Source organism: Aquarana catesbeiana, linkage group LG03 (genome assembly GCF_042186555.1).
Source record: "Aquarana catesbeiana isolate 2022-GZ linkage group LG03, ASM4218655v1, whole genome shotgun sequence".
Classification (NCBI taxonomy): domain Eukaryota; kingdom Metazoa; phylum Chordata; class Amphibia; order Anura; family Ranidae; genus Aquarana; species Aquarana catesbeiana.
Genome location: NC_133326.1, coordinates 657,062,332 through 657,082,929, shown reverse-complemented (window position 1 = coordinate 657,082,929; position 20,598 = coordinate 657,062,332). Strand labels below are relative to the sequence as shown.

The window sequence follows — 20,598 nt, the reverse complement described above, 5'->3', positions numbered from 1 at the left end:
GGTAAGTGTCCTTATTTTAAAAGTCAGCAGCTGCAGTATTTGTAGCTGCTGACTTTTAATTTTTTTTTTTTTTTTTTTTCACGGGACTCCCTCTTTAAGCACTATATGCACACCTCCCAACATTTTGAGATGGGAATGAGGGACACCTATCAGCAAAAGTATGCAGGCATAGGACACACCCCTTGCCACGCCCCCTTAAAAAAATTTGGATTGGTTAAACCCACAAGTGCTTTTTTTACCACTACTATTCCTTTATATTGGCTTTTGGAATTTACAAATGCAGCAATTTAGAAATTGGATGAAAGATTTAGCACTGGGAAACACTTTTTGATAGATAAAAAGTACATTTTATATATAACTATATGGATCAGACCAAAATGAGGGACAAATGAGGAGGAAAGAGGGACAGAGGGACATTGATCTAAATCAGGGACAGTCCCTCCAAATCAGGGACAGTTGGGATCTATGCTATCTGGCCATATAGTGTGACCAAATCCCCAAATTTTTGGTTATTTGTTGAATATGTTCAGGTGTTTTAAATAGCCTTGCAGGATTTAAATGTCATTTTTAGAATGTGTGCGCTGCAATCTCTTCCTCTGTCCCTGCTGGGAGAACACACAGTGCTTTTTTTTGCTAGTGGCTAAAAAAAAAAAACAGACATGCTGGTTTTATCCAAGCTGATCGATCGATCAACTTGGGTAGAATCAGCCTGTCCATATACATGGCTCGAATCTCGGCCAGTCCCTGCTGAACCGGACGAGATTTGAACCGTCTATGGCCGGCTTTAACAAGCATTTAAGTAGAGCTCAATGCAAGGGTCATTTGTTATGCTCCCCAGAGTAGGGATTTAAGTATTATATTTGGGTTGATATACACTCTAATATAGCTGTTTAATAGTGGCATGTATACTGACTTTAGCTTAAATCATTTCTTATTCATTTACTTTGCACTTTTTTTGGTCTTTCTGAATCTTGCCCCCTTAGGCAAAACCAGACAGCCTTCTGATCGGAGACTGATAAAAGCTCTGCAGAGGTAGGGAGGAGGGGGCGACACATGTCAGAGGTGAAGAGTTTAGAAAACTACAATCTGGTAGAGATAAGAGAGTCTACTCCTACAGAGCAGTACTCGTAAATCCTTCAGGAACCCTACAGGACACTTCATTACCTGAAAGCTAATCAGAGAGAGCAGACTGCCAGAGAAAAGGTCATCCTAATAAAGATAAAGCGAACAGAGCAATGTGTCCACACCTGACCGGCTACACGGGGACAGAGCTTGGTGTGCACTTGACGTGAGCTGTGACCTCACCTGTGACCTCACCTGTGACCTCACCTGTGACCTCACCTGTGACCTCACCTGCACACAGAATGGAAATTGTCTGTATACACTGGGATGACTGGTGCTAATTACATACCCTAAGCATGCATGTGGCTACTAGGGTTGCCACCTTTTCTTCAAGTCAAACCCGAACACTTTAGCAACGCACAGCAATTATTTTTAATACATATATTTTGCTAATAAATAACCTTTCTAATCATATGAAGTCAATAAAAAGAGCCCCCCCCCCCCACTTTACATCAGAGTCCACAGAGTTCCCCTTCACTGTACATTTTACATCTGAACTTGCAGAGTCCCCTTTCACTGTAAGGGGGGGGGGGCTCTGCAGACTCTAATATAAGAGAGAACTCTGGGGACTCTGACATAAGGGATGCTCTGGGAACCCTGATTTAAGGGGGATGTATTGGGAGGACTCGGATGTAAGGGGGTGTAACAACATTTTCGGCGACTCATCACAGTTTGCTACGGAAGTGACGTTCCGTCGCCGCCATCTTGCTACACCCCACACTCGTCCACAGTAAGTCCCGGGAGGACTCGGATGTAAGGGGGTGTGATGACATATTCGGCGACTCATCGCAGTTTGCTACGGAAGTGACCTTCCGTTGCCGCCATCTTGCTACACCCCACACTCGTCCACAGTAAGTCCCGGGAGGACTCGGATGTAAGGGGGTGTGATGACATATTCGGCGACTCATCGCAGTTTGCTACGGAAGTGACCTTCAGTCGTCGCCATCTTGCTACACCCCACACTCGTCCACAGTAAGGATACACTAAGAAGGGGGAAAGCGGACATATTGCTACACCCACCGAAGTTTTTCATTTTACACATATTTATAACAGTAAAGTGAGTTTCTATAGTGAAATACAGTACTTAGAACTCTGTCTGACTGCTTAGATGTTGAATCTTAAACTTCTGTCAGATTAGCAAACCTGTGAGATGAGCGGGGTTGCCGCTGCTTTTAAAATTCAAGATTTAAGTAGTCAGACGGAGTTGTAAGTACTGTATTTCACTATATAAATTGACTTTACTGTTATAAATATGTGTAAAATGCAAAACTCCGGTGGGTGTATTAACATGTTCGCTTTCCCCCTTCTTAGTGTATCCTTACTGTGGACGAGTGTGGGGTGTAGCAAGATGGCGGCAACGGAACCGTTACAGGGGAACACTGTGGCCTCTGGTGTAAAGGGGAACTCTGATGTAAGGGGTGACCTGGGAACCCTGATTTACCTTAGTAGACTCACTCAGAGGCAAGAGAGAGAAGGGGGAGACTTCACAGACAGGGGTGGATGGTGAGCTCTCTCACCCCTTGGCAGTCAGCACCTTACATCAGATGTATCTGAGGCTTCTGGACTTCAAATTTCCGGCCTCCACTTTCTTTTTCTGAGGCACAGCGCCAGGGATTGGCGTGTGGGCAGACACAGAGGGGTAGATACAGATCGAGCCTTTTCTCCTCTCCCGTCTGTGTGTGTATTTGGGGGGGGATTGTTAGTGTTGGCTTTGGGTAGCATGAAAGAGAGTGTAACAGACACTCGCAGCTTAGACAACTGCAGTCAGCAATCCTGCTGGGAAGCCATAGTCAAGTCTGAATAATGTGTCTGGGTTTCAGGCAGTCTGAAACCCGGATGCATGATTCCAAACCCGAACTGTCCGGGTGAATCCCAGACAGGTGGCAACTAAGGATGAGCTCAGGGGTGTTCGCACAGCCCACGTGCAGAGCCCGCCAGGAAGTCTGCACTGCGCTGCGCTAATCACAGGCAGTGAGACGTTGTCCCGATGTGTAGCTGCAGAGATCGGGAAATATCTCACTGCCTGTGATTAGCGCAGCGCCGATTTCCTTGCGGGCTCTGCACGTGGGCTGTGCGAACACGCCTGAGCTCATCCTTAGTGGCAACACGTCCCAGAGTACATTGCCAGCCAAGAGGACTAATCAACCTGTAATACAGCTACAGATAAAACTGCCATTCTGCAGAGTATGGCCTGTTACATCACAAGCTGTATCAGTTTGAAGCGCTGGTATGATGTTTGGCGCGAGCAATTCGTTTTTTTTTTCCCCCTTGGTAACTAGGTTGTTGTGCTACTGCTCACAAGTGCCTTAAAATGTCTGACATTTCAAGTTGAACCAATCACAGAGGGACCGGACCCCGGACCAGGAAGAGTGAATTCACCTTCAGGTTCGTGATTTTGCGCGCAGAGGCCGCCCCTGTTGCAGTATATGTACGTGGGGTCTCTAGAAGTGGTTAACAATGTATTTAGCTGTTTGTCTGGAGTAAGGATGAGCTCAGGCGTGTTCGCAACCCCACGTGCCCGCGCCCGCCAGGAAGCTGACACTCCGCAGCGCTAATCACAGGTAGTGAGACATTTCCTGATCTGTACAGCCGCGGATCGGGAAATACCTCACTGCCTGTGATTAGCGCTGCGGAGTGTCAGCTTCCTGGCGGGCGCGGGCACGTGGGGTTGCGAACACGCCTGAGCTCATCCTTACTCCAGACAAACAGCTAAATACATTGTTAACCGCTTCTGGAGACCCCACGTACATTTACTGCAGCGGGGGGGCGGCCTCTGCGCGCAAAATCACGTACCTGTAGGTGAGTTCACTCTTCCTGGTCTGGGGCGCCGGCGACCAGCTCCTGCTGTGATTGTACACAGCGGGAGCCAATCAGCGGGTCCGACAGACACGGTTTTCGACCGGGACCTGCCGATCGTTCTCAAAGCGGACAGAACGGCGGTCTGCCTATGTAAACAAGGCAGATCGCCGCTCTGTGACAAGAGAATACAGAGATCTTATGTTTCTGCTAAGCAGGAACACAGATCTCTGTCTTCTTACAGTACAAACACCTCCCCACAGTTAGAAAGCACCCCATAGAGAAACACTTAACCCTTTGATCGCCCCTGATGTTAACCCCTTCCCTGCCAGTGTCATTAGTACAGTTACAGTGCATTTAGCACTGATCACTGTATTAGTGTCACTGGTCCCCAAAAATGTGTCAAAAGTGTCAGCTAGTGTCCAAATTGTCTGCCGCAATGTCGCAGTCCCGCTATAAGTCGCTGATCGCCACCATTACTAGTAAAAAACAAAAAAAAATTACATAAAGATATCCTATAGTTTTGCAGACGCTATAACTTTTGCGCAAACCAATCAATATAGGCTTATTGGGATTTTTTTTTTTACCAAAAATATGTAGCAGAATACATATTGGCCTAAATTGAAGAAGAAATTTGATTTTTCAACATTTTTTTATTAGATATGTTTTATAGCAGAATGTAAAAAAATATTGTTTTTTTTTTTTTCAAAATTGTTGGTCTTTTTTTGTTTATAGCACAAAAAAAAAAAAAAACGTAGAGGTGATCAAATACCACCAAAAGAAATGTCTATTTGTGGGGGGAAAAAAAGCACATGAATTTTATTTAAGGGCAAGCTATGGTAAACATTTTTTATTAAAACATGAAAAAGATTTTATTTTAAGTATTAAAAACATATTGGTGCAAACCTCACCATTAAAATATATGATACATGATACAGATAATAATACCAAGCTCATACAGAGCTAGTGAAAGGCATAGAGGTTGCTTCTCATGCAGCCCAACTCGTTTCGGGAGCCTCAAAATAAATCCCTTCTTCAGAGGCAAAGAGAAGACCATAAATTTGAAGATGCTCTAAGGCTCCATTCACACTAGCGCGTTTTTTGATGCATTTTGCAGAAATGCATGGGAATTTTTTAACATGGGTTCCTATGGAACATGTTCACATCAATGCCTTTTTGTACCTCTGCATTTTTGGAAAGGGTCAGGGACTTTTTTTCATGCAAAATGCAGCGTTTTGCATGTAATACAATTCAATGGACCAGCATCAAAAACGCATGTGCACCGTTTTTGCAGCGTTTTTACAGCGTTTTTGATGCGTTTTTGCCGTTTTTTTTTTTTTTTCATTTTTTTTTTTTAAACTGTAAAAAAAAAAAAAAAAAAAAAAACGCAAAACGCGGCAAAAACGCCACAAAAACGCTGCTCAAAAACGTGGCAAGCATGACAAAAAAAACTCCAAACACGCTCAAAAGCAACATGCATAGGTGTGAATCGAGCCTTAGGCTCGATTCACACCTATGCATGTTGCTTTTGGCCGTTTTTGGAGGTTTTTTTTTCATGCTTGCCACGTTTTTGAGCAGCGTTTTTGCAGCGTTTTTGCCGCGATTTGCGTTTTGCGTTTTTTTTTTTTTTTTTTACAGTCTAAAAAAATAAATAAAAAGAAATTAAAAAAAAAAAAAAAAAAACGGCAAAAACGCATCAAAAACGCATCAAAAACGCTGCAAAAACGGTGCACTTGCGTTTTTGATGCTTGTCCATTGAATTCTATTACATGCAAAACGCTGCATTTTGCATGAAAAAAAGTCCCTGACCCTTTCCAAAAATGCAGAGAAACAAAAAGGCATTGATGTGAACATGTTCCATAGGAACCCATGTTAAAAAATTCCCGTGCATTTCTGCAAAATGCAAAATGCATCAAAAAACGCGCTAGTGTGAATGGAGCCTTAGATTCAAAAAAACTCCAAAAACGCTCAAAAGCAACATGCATAGGTGTGGATCGAGCCTTAGGCCTTTGTCATGCTTGCCACGTTTTTGAGCAGCGTTTTTACAGCGTTTTTGCGGCGTTTTGCGTTTTTTTTTACATAAAAAAAACGGCAAAAACGCATCAAAAACGCTGTAAAAACGCTGCAAAAATGGTGCACTTGCGTTTTTGATGCTTGTCCATTGAATTCCATTACATGCAAAACGCTGCATTTTGCATGAAAAAAAGTCCCTGACCCTTTCCAAAAATGCAGAGATACAAAAAGGCATTGATGTGAACATGTTCCATAGGAACCCATGTTAAAAAAATTCCCATGCATTTCTGCAAAATGCAAAATGCATCAAAAAACGCGCTAGTGTGAATGGAGCCTAAAACAGAACAGAACACACAGATTAAGGACATAATTGGGTCATAAAATAACGCTTACATGTGCATCGCGACAACCGTAATATCACATACATACCGATACTGCATCATATCAAAAATGAAGAATTCCTTGAAAGAAATACAGGATGAAGGTGAATAGAATGAAGGGTTTCCTGTTGGTGTGCCGACCAAATGAATGGGGAACCGCTGAGATGTCCCACACAAAGATCCGGAAAAAGGGTAGCAGCCCAGATATCTTCAGGATAAGCAAGGAAGTAGCAAAAAATCATAATAAAGCTATAATTTTATGCAGGTATTTTTTACCCACCCATATATATTGAAGGTTAAGGCTATGTTTCCACTATTGCGTCCCCAAAGTCGTGTGATTTTGCCGCGATTTTTTGCCGCGACTTGAAGCAATGCCTGTGTATTCTTGATGTCTTTGGACCTGAAGTCGCATCAAAGTGGGACCAAAGTAGTGCAGGGACTACTTTGAAGTCGCTGCGACCTGCAGTCGCACAGATATGAACGGTACTCATTGGAAATCATGGGGTACGACTTGTCATGCAACTTTTCAGTCCCAAATCGCATGAAAAGTCGCACTAGTGGAAACCTAGCCTAACAGAGAAAACACGCGTTGTAATAAAGCTATCATAAATAATCAATCTTGTGGACATGTATATTGCATGTGAAACATGCCCACAGAGGAACATATCTGGGTGGTTCTGACAAATTACTTGTCCTACAAAAAGCTTTTATATATGGCATTACAGAGATCACTTTTTATTTTACAATGTCAGAGACTGTCATTCTTTACTATGGTGTTTTTCTAACCCCCCCAGACTGTTTTCATGGTCTACCCTTAGGCTACTTTCAGACTAGGGCATCGGCGGTAAAGCGGCACTATATTTAGCACCTCTTTACTGTCGTTTTAGCGGCGCTATTCGGCCACTAGTGGGGCGGTTTTAATCCACGCTAGCGGCCGAAAAAGGGTTAAAACTGCCGGCAAAGCGCCGATTTGCCGGCGGGTTTGCAGCGCTGCCCCATTGTTTTCAATGGGAAGGGGCGCTTTAGGAGCAGTGTATACATCTCTCCTATAGAGCTGCAAAGATGCAGCTTGCAGGACTTTTTTTTACCGTCCTGCAAGCGCACCGCTCCAGTGTGAAAGCCCGAGGGCTTTCACACTGGAGACACAGGAGAGGCTCTTTACAGGCGCTATTTTTAGCACTGTAGCGCCTGTAAAGTGCCTCAGTGTGGAAGTGCTCTTATGTATTCATTCTCCATTTAGGTTGAACCACTTTACTCATATGCATACCCATCTTCAAGATCCTCTTTTGTTAATCTACTGGTACATCTGTAAAGCCTTTATCTTTCGTTCTTTGGGGTGGCTGCAACCATTTTTCGGGATGTTTGTGTGGGACATCTCGGGCCTCAGGGGTTCCCTCCATTCTATTCAGCTTCATCCTGTCTTTCTTTCAAGGAATTCTTTATTTTTGATATGATGCAGTATCGGTATGTATGTGATTTCACGGTTGTCGCGATGCACATGTAGGCGTATTTTATGCCCTGAATATGTCCTTAAACTGTGTGTCCTGCCCTGTTTTAGAGCATCTTCACATTTATGGTCTTCTCTATGCCCCTGACGAAGATATATTTTGAGACTCCCGAAACGAGTTGGGCTGCATGAGAAGCAACCTCTATGCCTTTCACTAGCTCTTTATGAGTTTGGTATTATAATCTGTATCATGTATTTCAATGGTGATGTTTGCACCAATATGTTTTTAATACTTTAAATGAAAACATTTTTCATGTTTTAATACAAAATGTTTACCATAGTTTGCCCTTAAAGTCCCATAGTACCGGGGGGGGGTAGTTTTCGTTCTATACATTAAATTAAGGGATGGTGGCAACACACATTGGAGACGTAGTTTCTCTGCGGTGGTTTCTTTCTTTAACCACTTCAGCCCCGTAAGGATTTACCCCCCTTCCTGACCAGAGCACTTTTTGCGATTCGGCACTGCGTCACTTTAACTGACAATTGCGCGGTCGTGTGACGTTGTACCCAAACAAAATTGACGTCCTTTTTCCCCCACAAATAGACCTTTCTTTTGGTGGTATTTGATTACCTCTGCAATTTTTATTTTTTGCACTATAAACAAAAATAGTGACAATTTTGAAAAAAAAAGCAATATTTTTTAACTTTTTGCTATAATAAATATCCCCCAAAAATATCTAAAAAAACAAATTTCTTTTAGGCCGATACGTATTCTACATATTTTTGGTAAAAAAAAAAAAAAAAAATCTCAATAAGCCGATATTGATTAGTTTGCGCAAAAGTCATAGCGTCTACAAAATAGGGGATAGATTTATGGCATTTTTATTATTATTTTTTTTTAATTAGTAATGGCGGCGATCTGCAATTTTTATCATGACTGCGACATTATGGCGGACACTTTTGACACCATTTTGGGACCATTGTCATTTATACAGCGATCAGTGCTATAAATATGCACTGATTACTGTGTAAATGACACTGGCAGGGAAGGTGTTAAACACTAGGGGGCGATCAAGGGGTTAAGTGTGTCCTAGGGAGTGATTCTAACTGTGGGGGGGGGTGGGCTACTACTCACATGACAGCAATCACTGCTCACCGATGACAGGGAGCAGTAGATCTGTCATGTCACTAGGCAGAACGGGGAAATGCCTTGTTTACAAAGGCATCTCCGGGTTCTTCCGCTCCGTGACACAATCGGCCCCCGGCGGACATCGAGTCCGCGGACACGGAGTATGTGGCGGCACGTGCCCACAATGCCGTGATTTAAAGGGGACGTAACTGTACGCCCATTTGCCCAGCCATGCAATTGTGCCCACGTACATCGTTGTGCGCTGGTCAGCTAGTGGTTAAATCAATTTTATTTGGGTACAGTGTCACGCGACCGTGCAATTGTCAGTAAAAGTAACGCAGTGCCCTATCGCAAAAAATGTATTGGAGCTGTTTTATCTGCCAAAGGATTTGTATTTCTTTCAATCCAATCCTGAGTTTTAGGCGTGGTTCTCACCTATGGTTTTTTTTAGTGCATTTTCAGTTTTGCAGAAACACACTACAGTCCATTTAACATGGTTTCCTATGGATGTAGTTCACATCTGTGCATTTTATGGAAAGGACCAGGGACTTTTTTCTGTTTTTTGGTTCCATAGACTTCAATGGTTTAAAGATGTGTATTGAAAAAACGCAAAATGCACCTGCAGTATGCAAACTGCAACCTGCACAAGTGTGAATCGGGCCTTACACAGCTCTGCCAGCTAGCACAGTCAAGACTTTTTCTGTGTAGCAGTAAGGCCTGATTCACACCTATGGCATTTTTGGTGCTTTTTGCATTTTGCAGATTTGTACTACAGAACGTATTCCATAGGAAACAATGTTAACCACTTGCTGCCCGCCATATAGCAAAATGACATCGGCAAAGTGGTTGTGTTATCCTGACCGGGTCATATGAGGGGCGCGCATCATGGCGATCGTTGTTGCGGTGAGTCAGTCTGACACACCGTAACTCCAATCTAGGTAAAGAGTCTCTGACGGAGACTCTTTACCACGTGATCAGCCGTGTCCAATCACGGCTGATCACAGTGTAAACAGGAAGAGCCGTTGATCGGCTTTTCCTCACTCACGTCTGACAGGGGGACATCCGATCGGCTGCTCCTCTGACAGAGGGGGTCTGTGCTGATTGATTATCAGCGCAGGCCCCCCTGAGGATGCCCACACTGGACCACCAGGGACACCACCAGGACCACCAGGGATGCCCACTGCTAGTCACCACCAGGTATGCCACCCATGGCCACCAGGGATGCCAATCAGTGCCCACAATGGATGCCAATCAGTGCCAAACTATAATGCCTGCCAATCAGGGATGCCCATCAGTACCATCCATTAGTGTACATCAGTGCCACCTATCAGTGTCCATCAGTGCCGCCTTTAAGTGCCCATCAGTGCCGCCTTTAAGTGCCCATCAGTGCTGCATATCAGTGCCGCCTTATCAGTGCCCATCAGCGCCGCCTTATCAGTGCCTGTCAGTGCAGCCCCATCAGTGCCCATCAGTGTAGGAGAAAACATACTTATTTGCAAAGTTTTGTAACGGAAACAAAAATTCTCAGTCTTTTTTTATTTGTTTAGCAGAAAATAAAAACCCCAGAGGTGATCAAATAGCACCAAAAGAAATCTCCATTTGTGGGAACAAAATGATAAAAATTTAGTTTGAGTACAGTGTAGCATGACCGCGCAATTGTCATTCAAAGTGCGACAGCGCTGAAAGCTGAAAATTGGTCTGGGCAGGAAGGTGTATAAGTGCCCGGTATTGAAGTGGTTAAATGGACTGTAGTGCAAATCTGCAAAATGCAAAAAGCACTAAAAATGCATACGTGTGAATCCAGCCTTAAGGGGTAAAGATAAAGATTTTGCTGGTTCAGGAGGGACCAGCTAAATTTTGATCTATCTACAGCCATTCCCACTAGAGAGAGGTTGATCTAATGATCAGCTTCTCTCAAGCAGGAAAGTTGGAAAATTCTTGCTCGATCACCACTGTACCCAATCAGCTGATAAGTGTATTCTGACAGTGGAGGAGTACCCACTGTAGTGCAGTGGGGAGGATTCATCCATCCACCTCAGCTGTGTGGATAGGGGAATCCATTTGTTTGTTTTTTGATTAGGCATCTGACCAACTATGGTCAGCTTAAGTTCACCTTTTATAAATCAAACAAAAAGGGAAACTAACACCGTACACCCTCCCCACCTCCCTGGTCCCTACTGTACTGGCCTCTGTGGGTTATAAGCTGTCAGTGCCCACGCAGCCAGTGCAATGATCCTATTTAAAATCCCCACTCATCTCCCCTCTTCCCTACTTCCGGGATGGACAAGAGCGATGCTCTGTACCAGAGCTGACCAATCAGAATTGTTCTGATCCGTCCTGGGAGCACAGCAGAGAGAAGGGGGGAGAAGAGCAGGGACTATAAATACGACCACTGCACTGGCTGCGTGGGCACTAAGAGCGAATAACAAAAAGGAGGAAAGTACAGCGGTGACCGGGGGAGTATATAGTGTTATGCCGCGTACACACGAGCGGACTTTCCGGCAGAGTTGGTCCGGCGGACCGGACTCCGTCGGACAATTCGACCGTGTGTGGGCTCCAGAGGACTTTTTTTTCCCCAAAAGTCAGACGGACCTGGAAATAAAACATGTTTCAAATCTTTCTGACGGACTCGAGTCTGGTCGAAAAGTCCGCTCGTCTGTATGCTAGTCCGACGGACAAAAACCGACGCTAGGGCAACTATTGGCTACTGGCTATGAACTTCCTTGTTTTAGTCCGGTCGTAGGTCATCACGTACGAATCCGTCAGACTTTGGTTGATCGTGTGTAGGCAAGTCCGTTCATCCGAAAGTCCGTTGGAAAGTCCGGTGAAAAGTCCGCCGGACCTAGTCCGTCGAAAAGTCCGCCCGTGTGTACGCGGCATTAGCTTACCTTTTCATTCTTTCTGAAAAGGTGAACTAACCCTTTAAGCAATAGAGCTAAATCACCTCTTATACCCCAGTGTATGACTGAAGAGTGAAGGTGCAGCAAGTGTTCCCCCTCTGCTCACTCTTCTCTCTCCTCCTGTCAGCATTGTCCCTTGTCAACACATCTGCATGCAGCATTCCTGACTGGATCCTAGTACTGCCCTTCCCTCTTCCAATCTGCTCACTCTTCTCTCTCCTCCTGTCAGAAAGTTCACTGTCAGCCCATTTGCATGCACTACATTTGATTGGCTCTTAGTACTGCTCTTCCTGTCTGCTCATTCTTCTGTCTCCTACAGGGGATTGCAGGAAGCTGATACTAATGCTAGGTACACATGGGCTGCAAATTGTCTGGTTCAGCAGGAACCGGCTGACATTCGGTCAGTGTGTGCAGCTGTCTGCCTGACAGAAGCCTGTCTTATGACTGTCTTTTTTTGAATGGGCATGCTGGGAAACCAGCATCCAATCAATGCTTGCAGACAATGGCTGCGAGCGCTGATCAGTCTGTTCTGGCGGGGGGGGGGGTTTCCCTGTCAGAATGCAAAGGCACAGCGGGGGAGATCGCCACATCGCTCGTACTATGATGTCAGTTTTTTTTTTTGTTTTTTTTTGTTCAGCCTGCTGGGTTGAAGGAAAAAAAAACTAGCAGTGTGTACCAGGCTTAAAGTGTTACTAAACCCACAACAGTAAAATCAGTCTGTATATGCAGTAAAGCATGCTTGTTATACTCACTGTGGAACTTAAAGTATTTGTAAAGCCTCACTTTTTTAAAAATATAAATAACAAACATGCCTATGCTTACCTGTTCTGTGCAATCGTTTTGCACAGAGTAGTCCCGATCCTCTTCTTCTGGGGTCCCCTGCTGCCGCTCTAAGCCCCTCCTCTTCATCGAGTGCCCCCAGGGAAAGCTCCCGAGTCCCACTGCTGCATCCATTGACACAGGCAGCAGGACTCGGCCCCGCCCCCCGCTCCCATGTCACAGCTTTTGATTGACAGCAGCAGGAGCCAATGGCGGATTTTATAGAGGGACACCAGGAGCTTAGAGCTGGGTGATTCCTTTCTTATTTGTTGTGTATATATGGCGGTGAGTCAGTGCCCGTGCCCCTGGAAGACGTAATCTGTGACGAAACAGTGTAGGGAGGAGCAGCGTGCTGACGCTCCCGCGAACCACGCTTGTCCCAGAAGCAACGGGCAGCGATGGAGAGCCGGCCGGCTCGAGTATTATTTGAGGCGCTTTTATACCCACGGCAAAATTGTAAGTGCAATATTGTTGTTTTTAAGTAATAAATGGTTTTGAAAGAATTACACTATGGAAGCCTTTCTATCCTTACATGGGGAATGAGCGAACACCATTCATACTGAGGATTTCCTGAGTGGAGTGTTTGAGAACATCTTGCTATCCAAGCACAGAGACCCGGGGCTGGGGAATAAGCCACAGGCATATGTGATCTCCTTAACAAGAGATCTAGCAAGCTGGTAAGCGGCAGTATTATCATTGGTGGACATGGGCGTCCGCAGAACTTTTTTCAAGGGGGGCATAATTTTAGGGTCACCCATGCACCGCCCCTTTTCGACAATGTCATTATCACATTATCATGATCAGAGACTGCAGACGTAGTACAGTCCCCAGGATAAGTAATGGATAATGGCCAACAGGCCCTCTCACCAGACCCAGCGAAACTACAGCAGTGATCCCTCCGGATGGACGATCACTCACTCTGGGTTCTCCGGGGGAGACTCTGGTCAGTAGTGTAGCATGTCTGTACCCTGGTAATGGCTCAGTCTTTCTCTCTCTGGTAGTGCTGGGCAGCTTGGCTCTCTGGTGGCGCTGGGCAGCGTGGCTCTCTGGCTTCCGCCCAGCACACTCCTCGTTCCTTGTCCTGTAGCACTCTCTCCCTTAGCTTTTTTCAAGGCTGCAGTCTCTCGATCTCTCTTGATCGAGCTGTAGCCTCCTCCCTGTGGAAAATGGGGCCACCAATCTTTGGGACTACATGTCCCATGATGCGCTCCTAGTCTCCTTTGATTGGCCCTCAGTTATGGCCAATAGGGAAGGAATGGAGCGGGCAGGAAGCTGGGCGGGGAACCTGGTGAGAGCCGCTATCTCTTCTCCCTGACAGGAGAAGGGGGGGGGGGGCGAGCGGGGGAAACCTCTGACAGCCCGCAGCTCGCCTTTCTCCTGTCACAACGCTGTTGAGTTCTCTGCTGGACTGAGCAGGGAAAAGAGCCGAAGTCACACTACACTGATTGGGGGCTTGACAGCACCTTGATGGTGTCACCCCACCGGCGGGTGGCACCTGGGTGCGGGCTGCCTGCACCCCGATAGTGATGCAACTGTGCTGAATTTAAGATTCGATCCCTGATTCCAGGGGGGGAGGCACTTGACCCCCCTTGCCTCTACCTGTGGACGCCCATGTTGGTGGAGGATCTTTCCTATCATACCCTGTCACATCTTCTTGGGTGTCGTGGTTTCATGTCACTATGGAATGGAGGGTTGAGGAACCATCGTTTGAACTGTCACTTTGAACTATATATTTTGTGGAATACTTTCTCAGTAATTCATCGGAGTTAATTGGACACTTAGAGAGTTCTTGTAGCCTTCATTGTTTTGTTTTATGCACGCCTCATTAGTGTTGTGTTTTTATTATTGATACAACATTGGGTCACATAGGGAATTCATAATCCTTTTTGTGTCTGATGCACTGTTAATATTTATATGTCACTTTAGTTCACATCATTTATACAGCGCAACTTTTATTTTTCATTTTGTTGATTGTGTGTGTCTCACATTAAGTTGCAGCAGTTCTTTCACATTAGTTATCACTCTTTGAGTGACACTAGGATAGCACAGTAATTAATTTTTTTACATTTTGCTATCAATCTGTCAATGAGAAGAGCGACAGCAACTAGAGCTGTTGCGCTCGTGCACATCGCTGGATCGGTCTCAGGTAAGAAAAACGGGGGGTCCTGGGGTCGAGCTGCAGCACAGAAGGTTTTTCACTTTAAAAGAGAATTATGGTATTTTTTTCTCCCTTTTATACTTACCCAGTTGGATGCTGCATCTGTCCCCCGCCGCCTCTGCACTGAGAACCGAGCCGTTGAACATCGCCGATGGCTCGGTTCTCACAGATCCCCGAGCGGAGAGCTACTGACTGTCAATCAGCAGCTCTCCTCTCTGCTCCTCCACACTCACTGGAGCACTGAGCTGTGGAGGGGCGGGCAGTGGCCGTCTCAGGCTCTCAACGGCTCACTGAGACAGGCATCGGTCCAGGCACCTGGAGGATCCTGACTTTATTGTCGGGATGACGCGGTACCTGGACTGATTCCAGTGACGTCAGCAGAGAGTGGACTTCAGACCTGAAAAAGGGTCACGGGAGTGCAAAACGAATTGCACTCCTGTGACCCATAGGAGAAGCCCAGCCAAACGAGCTCAGATTGGACTTCTCCTTTAATGCATAGAATGCATTAAGGTGAAAACCTTAAGGCTTTACAACCACTTTAAGGGATTAATCCTCTGCATTGTGTAAAAAGGCTGTTTGATCCTGTCTTCTCTGAGCCTCCAATTCTTCCACAGTCCCCAATCCATCGGCTGATAGACCGGAGCCTTGGGGGCACTCCGCACATGCTCAGTTTGGTGTATATTACTAGAGAGATTTTTTTTTTGCTTAGGCGGTTGCATGTGATCGGCACAGGGCCAATCAGCACTGTCCAGACAGAGGGTCAGGGGTCCTGCAGCCTCATAGGACAGTCAGAGGAGAATGCAAACTCCTCCTACAAGCTTTAACCAGTGCTTGGCCAGACACTGAAGTCACAAGACTGCTATATACTGCTGATGAGAAAAGGTATTTAGCAGTTTATATTTACTAAAATAATTGCATTTCTATGTTCTGTGTACTGTGGGAGACTATATAGTGAATGCAGGGTCCTGGGTTTAGTAACACTTTCTGACAAGTTACATACATACAGTACGTTGTTGTTTTTTTTTTATATATGCCTGGAGTTCAACTGTAAAGTTTTTGTTTGGACTTCTTTATTAGCCGGGCTGGGATGATGTAACTAGCACACATGGGCAGCTCAGTGTGCATGTAATGTGGTATGGGTATGCATCATTGAGAACTATAAGAGTGCAGTAGCATCCTCTAGTGGACATCAGTGGAAAAACAAGTTTCTTAGTGGTTAGCTTTTCTGCCTTGCAGCAGAGAAGTCTCTTACTTGAATCCTGGTCTGGAAACCATCTACATTGAGTTTGCATGTTCTCCCTTTGCTTGTGTGGGTTTGCTCTGTGTACTCTGAGAGAGGGACCATAGTTTGTAAGATCCTTAAGGGTAGAGACTGATGTGAATGTACAGTGTGTGTATATATATACAGTAAAACCTTGGTTTGAGCGTTTTGCAAGACAAGCAAAATCTTTAAATACATTTTGACTTGATATACAAGCGATGTCTTGATATACAAGTAGCGTCATATCACAACTGAGTATAAAAGAGAAGAGAGGCGCTTTTAAGTGTAGCAATATGGTTACATTTAATGAACGGTTCAAGTCTCAATTTTAGATCGCTCTACCGCAGGGTAGTCTTCATGGTCACGATTGCCTACTGACATTGGTGAGAGCCGGCGGTGCGGAGGACGGTCTATGTGGACAGCTTTACCCCGGATTCCTGCATACTTAGATGTGCCTCTTTTAATCATCAACCATGTGAGTTGCTAAATGTTGTACCTTCATTAAATGTAACCATATTGCTACACTTAGAGGCACCTCTCTTCTCTTTTATACTCTGGAGCTCCTGCTGGATTTTGCTTCCTAATCCCCTTGTGGAGGCTTCCATTTGTGGATGGACATTTTATGGTTACACAACCTGGTCACATTGCTATAATCCTTTTATATGGACTATAAACTGAAGGACTTATGAATAAATAGTTGCGGAACGAATCATCTGAGTTTCCATTATTTCTTATGGGGAAATTAGCTTTGATATACAAGTGCTTTGGATTACAAGCATGCTTCCGGAACGAATTATGCTCGCAATCCAAGTTTTTACATGTTATATATATATATATATATATGTATGTATGCATGTATATTGTGTTGTGTAAATTGTTGACACTACATAAAAGGATCAAGGCATCTACTGTTGACGGTTTCTATTGAAACTGGCCAACTAAATTGTTGATGGAGATTTGTCTTGCTGCATTTGATGTTTTTTTTTGGATTAAAAGCTCATGTTAAAAAAATAGTTCAACGTGCTTAAAATTGTCTAAAAATGACTTGATGATGGTCATCAAAAGTTTTCTAGATTCATCAACATCGCATCCTAGCGCCAGGCATTTTAGGGTGAAGTCCTGTCTGCGAACTGTGCGTTACAGCACAATATACAACAGAGTAATTAGGATGATGTGACAGCCAATCACCTTCACTTTTCTATATACAGTATGAAGCAAAGAAAGGTAGAATGGGTTCCCCTCCACCCTTCCCGGCCCCATCACACTCGACATGCCTTGTGATGTGACAGGCAGGTGCAAAGTTTGGCCAATTGTGCAGGAAGGTTGTAGCCGATTTCCACCAGGGTCTGGGTTCCTACCTAGGTTGACCCCGCTCTTTATGAAGTGAACCCAGTTGGAAGGGGCTGATTGTACTCACCTTCCTGAGGTCACAGTTGATATACCATTAGTAAGAAGATTTGTGTGCTGGGCCTTGTATGTTGGTTTCTGCTGGACAGATGATGTGGATGTCACTGGAGTGATGGCAATGGTGTCCTCTACATTCTGTAAGAAGAGCACAGACATATTTATTAAAGTTTAATTTAAATCAGAAAATTAAGTGCTGCTAGATCACTTCACATAGTTACATAGTAGGTGACGTTGAAAAAAGACACAAGTCCATAAAGTCCAACCTATGTGTGTGATTATATGTCAGTATTACATTGTATATCCCTGTATGTTGCGGTTGTTCAGGTGCTTATCTAATAGTTTCTTGAAACTATCGATGCTCCCCGCTGAGACCACAGCCTGTGGAAGGGAATTCAACATCCTTGCCGCTCTTATGCCCCGTACACGCGGTCGGAATTTCCGTCAACAGATGTTCGACGGGAGCTCGTTGTCGGAAATTCCGACCGTGTGTAGGCTCCATCGGACATTTGTTGTCGGAATTTCCGACAACAAAAATTTGAGAGCTGGTTCTCAAATTTTCCGATCGTGTGTACACAATTCCGATGCACAAAGTTCCACGCATGCTCAGAATCAAGCAGAAGAGCCGAACTGGCTATTGAACTTCATTTTTCATGGCTCGTCGTATGTGTTGTACGTCACTGTGTTCTTGACGTTCGTAATTTCGGACAACATTTGTGTGACCGTGTGTATGCAAGACAAGTTTGAGCCAACATCTGTCCGAAATAAATCCAGGATTTTGTTGTCGGAATGTCCGATCGTGTGTACGCGGCATTACAGTAAAGAACCCTCTACGTAGTTTAAGGTTAAACCTCTTTTCTTCTAATTTTAATGAGTGGCCACGTGTCTTGTTAAACTCCCTTCTGCGAAAAAGTTTTATCCCTATTGTGGGGTCACCAGTACGGTATTTATAAATTGAAATCATATCCCCTCTCAAGCGTCTCTTCCCCAGAGAGAATCCCCCTTCTTCTGGGGTCCCCCGCTGGTGCTTCTGGCTCCTCCACTTTCTATGGGGGCACTAGTGCGGGCTCACTCATGAGCTGCCCCGTCTCATCACAGGATTTGCTTGACAGCAGCAGGAGCAAATATCTTCCGCTGCTGCCTCTCTGTCCTGTCAGGAGGGAGAGAGCCGCTGCTCTCATGCACATTGCTGGATTGAGAATGGGCTCAGGTAAGTATAAGGGGGGGGGGGGTTGGGCTGGGGTCCTCTGGCACCAAAGATTTTAGAATGCATTGATGTAAAATACCTTAAGGCTTTAGAACCATTTAATTAATCACCTAGCCACTGATCACTAAATATGACCGTAAAGCCTTATACTGGCCACACACACAAAAATTTCATAACAGATTTCTTCATCCATGCTACACAGCGTGGGTAGACTAATCTTCCGCTGCGGCTGTTATATTTTGACAGCCTGGGCCTCCAGCTGTCAAAGTGTGCAAACAGTGCCTGTCTCTGTGGCCACTCATTAAAATTAAAAGAAAAGAGGTTTAACCTTAAACTAGGTAGAGGGTTCTTTACTGTAAGAGCGGCAAGGATGTGGAATTCCCTTCCACAGACGGTGGTATCAGCGGGGAGCATTGATAGCTTCAAGAAACTATTAGATAAGCACCTGAACAACCGCAACATACAGGGATATACAATGTAATACTGACACATAATCACACACATAGGTTGGACTTGATGGACTTGTGTCTTTTTTCGACCTCACCTACTATGATGCAGGCAAAGTTTTGGACACCAGTTTTCCACCCAGCTACTTTGATTTTTCGATCCAGGGATGTCGTGCAGGAGGCAGCTGACAGGGCCACTTACCGAGTGTATTTCGGCCGGTTCATTGGCAGTTGAGTACTTCTTGGACTGAGAAGAAGGGAACGTCCTTGAAAGCTTGTCCTGAAAATTTAAATTTTAGAGGAAATAAAAAATATATATATTACGGTCAGTACTCGGTTCATCAGGAACTGGCCACAGCTTTGCTGACCAATAGCAATGCTCATACTAATGCTAATTCAAATACTTTAAAACAAGGAACATTGGACATTCTAAAGCTGCCTATAGATGAACTGAAATTTGGCCGGTGTCTTGCCGAGAAAGTTCCCCCGGCGCATAAGGACCCCACCGTACTGCGCAGGCGCAGCGCTTGCGTAGTACGAACTACTAGGAGCCGCCGAAGATAACCGAAGCTGAAAATCTTCAACCAGCTGTACACGGCGCCTGCGCCCTGGGTCCAGGTTCAAGCCCCACCATCCAAGTGGACCTAGAGGGAGAATAAAAAAGTGCAGAGTGAAGCGAGGCCGTGCCCGAAGCGTGGCGAGCGAAGCGAGCCCACGAGGGGCCGTCTTACAGGCGCCGTGTACAGCTGATTTCCAACTATTCCCCTTCGGCTATTTCCGCTGGCGTCTACTGCGCAGGTGCAGCGCCTGCGCAGTAGAGGGGGGTCCTTATCCGCCGAGAGGAACTTTCTCGGCAGAACACCGGTTCACCAGGGACCAGGCGAAATTTGATTCATTTATGACCATTCCTGCTCGTCTGAAGTCGATCTAACAATCGTCTTCTATCAAATGGGTCTGTTGGAAACGTTTTGTTTTTTGTTTTTCCGATCAGCTGGCTGCAGGCACTGATTAGGGTATTCAGACAGTGGGGGGGTCCCCCTGTCAGAATACAATGGTACAGTGGGGAAGATTCCTCCATCCAGCTCACATGTGTGGATGGGGGAACCTGTTTTTTTTTTTTCCAATATGAAGCATCCATGGTCAGCCTTTAGAAATGTTTCATGTACATGTTTTACTGTAAAGCATCATGCACACTGGACGTTTTTACAGCTGCTTTTTTTGGCGTCAGACGTTTTTTTCTACAGTCAATAAACTCCCCAGCATGTTATCCTATGTGTCCATGCACACATAGGTGTGTTACCAGCAGTTTTTGGCAGGGGCGTTTTTAGCCTGTTTAAAAAAAACCCAAAACGAGTGCATTCTGAGAAGAGTTTTTCAGCTGTAAAAGGCTCTAACATCACTGGGGTTTTTAACGTTTTTGATCCCATTGATTTAATCACTTACGGACCGCCCGCCGTCGTTATACGTCGCTAATTTGAAGAGGAATATCGTTGTTATGGCAGCAGCTAGCTGCCAT

General features: G+C 45.1%; 1 protein-coding gene across 5 annotated transcripts in view; it reads right to left on the bottom strand.

The window, feature by feature from the left end:
- The window catches only part of BRME1 (break repair meiotic recombinase recruitment factor 1), a 63,356-nt gene that overhangs the window by 9,271 nt on the left and 33,487 nt on the right, over positions 1 to 20,598 (bottom strand). For 4 of the 5 annotated variants that reach the window (XM_073622765.1, XM_073622766.1, XM_073622767.1 and 1 more), the window contains exons 5-6: positions 19,285 to 19,362; positions 17,443 to 17,567 (exon numbers count right to left, since the gene is read on the bottom strand). In XM_073622765.1, coding sequence (XP_073478866.1) covers positions 17,443 to 17,567; positions 19,285 to 19,362 — 203 coding nt within the window. The remainder of the gene's footprint in view (positions 1 to 17,442; positions 17,568 to 19,284; positions 19,363 to 20,598) is intronic. The other variant, XM_073622768.1, reaches the window with a different exon arrangement.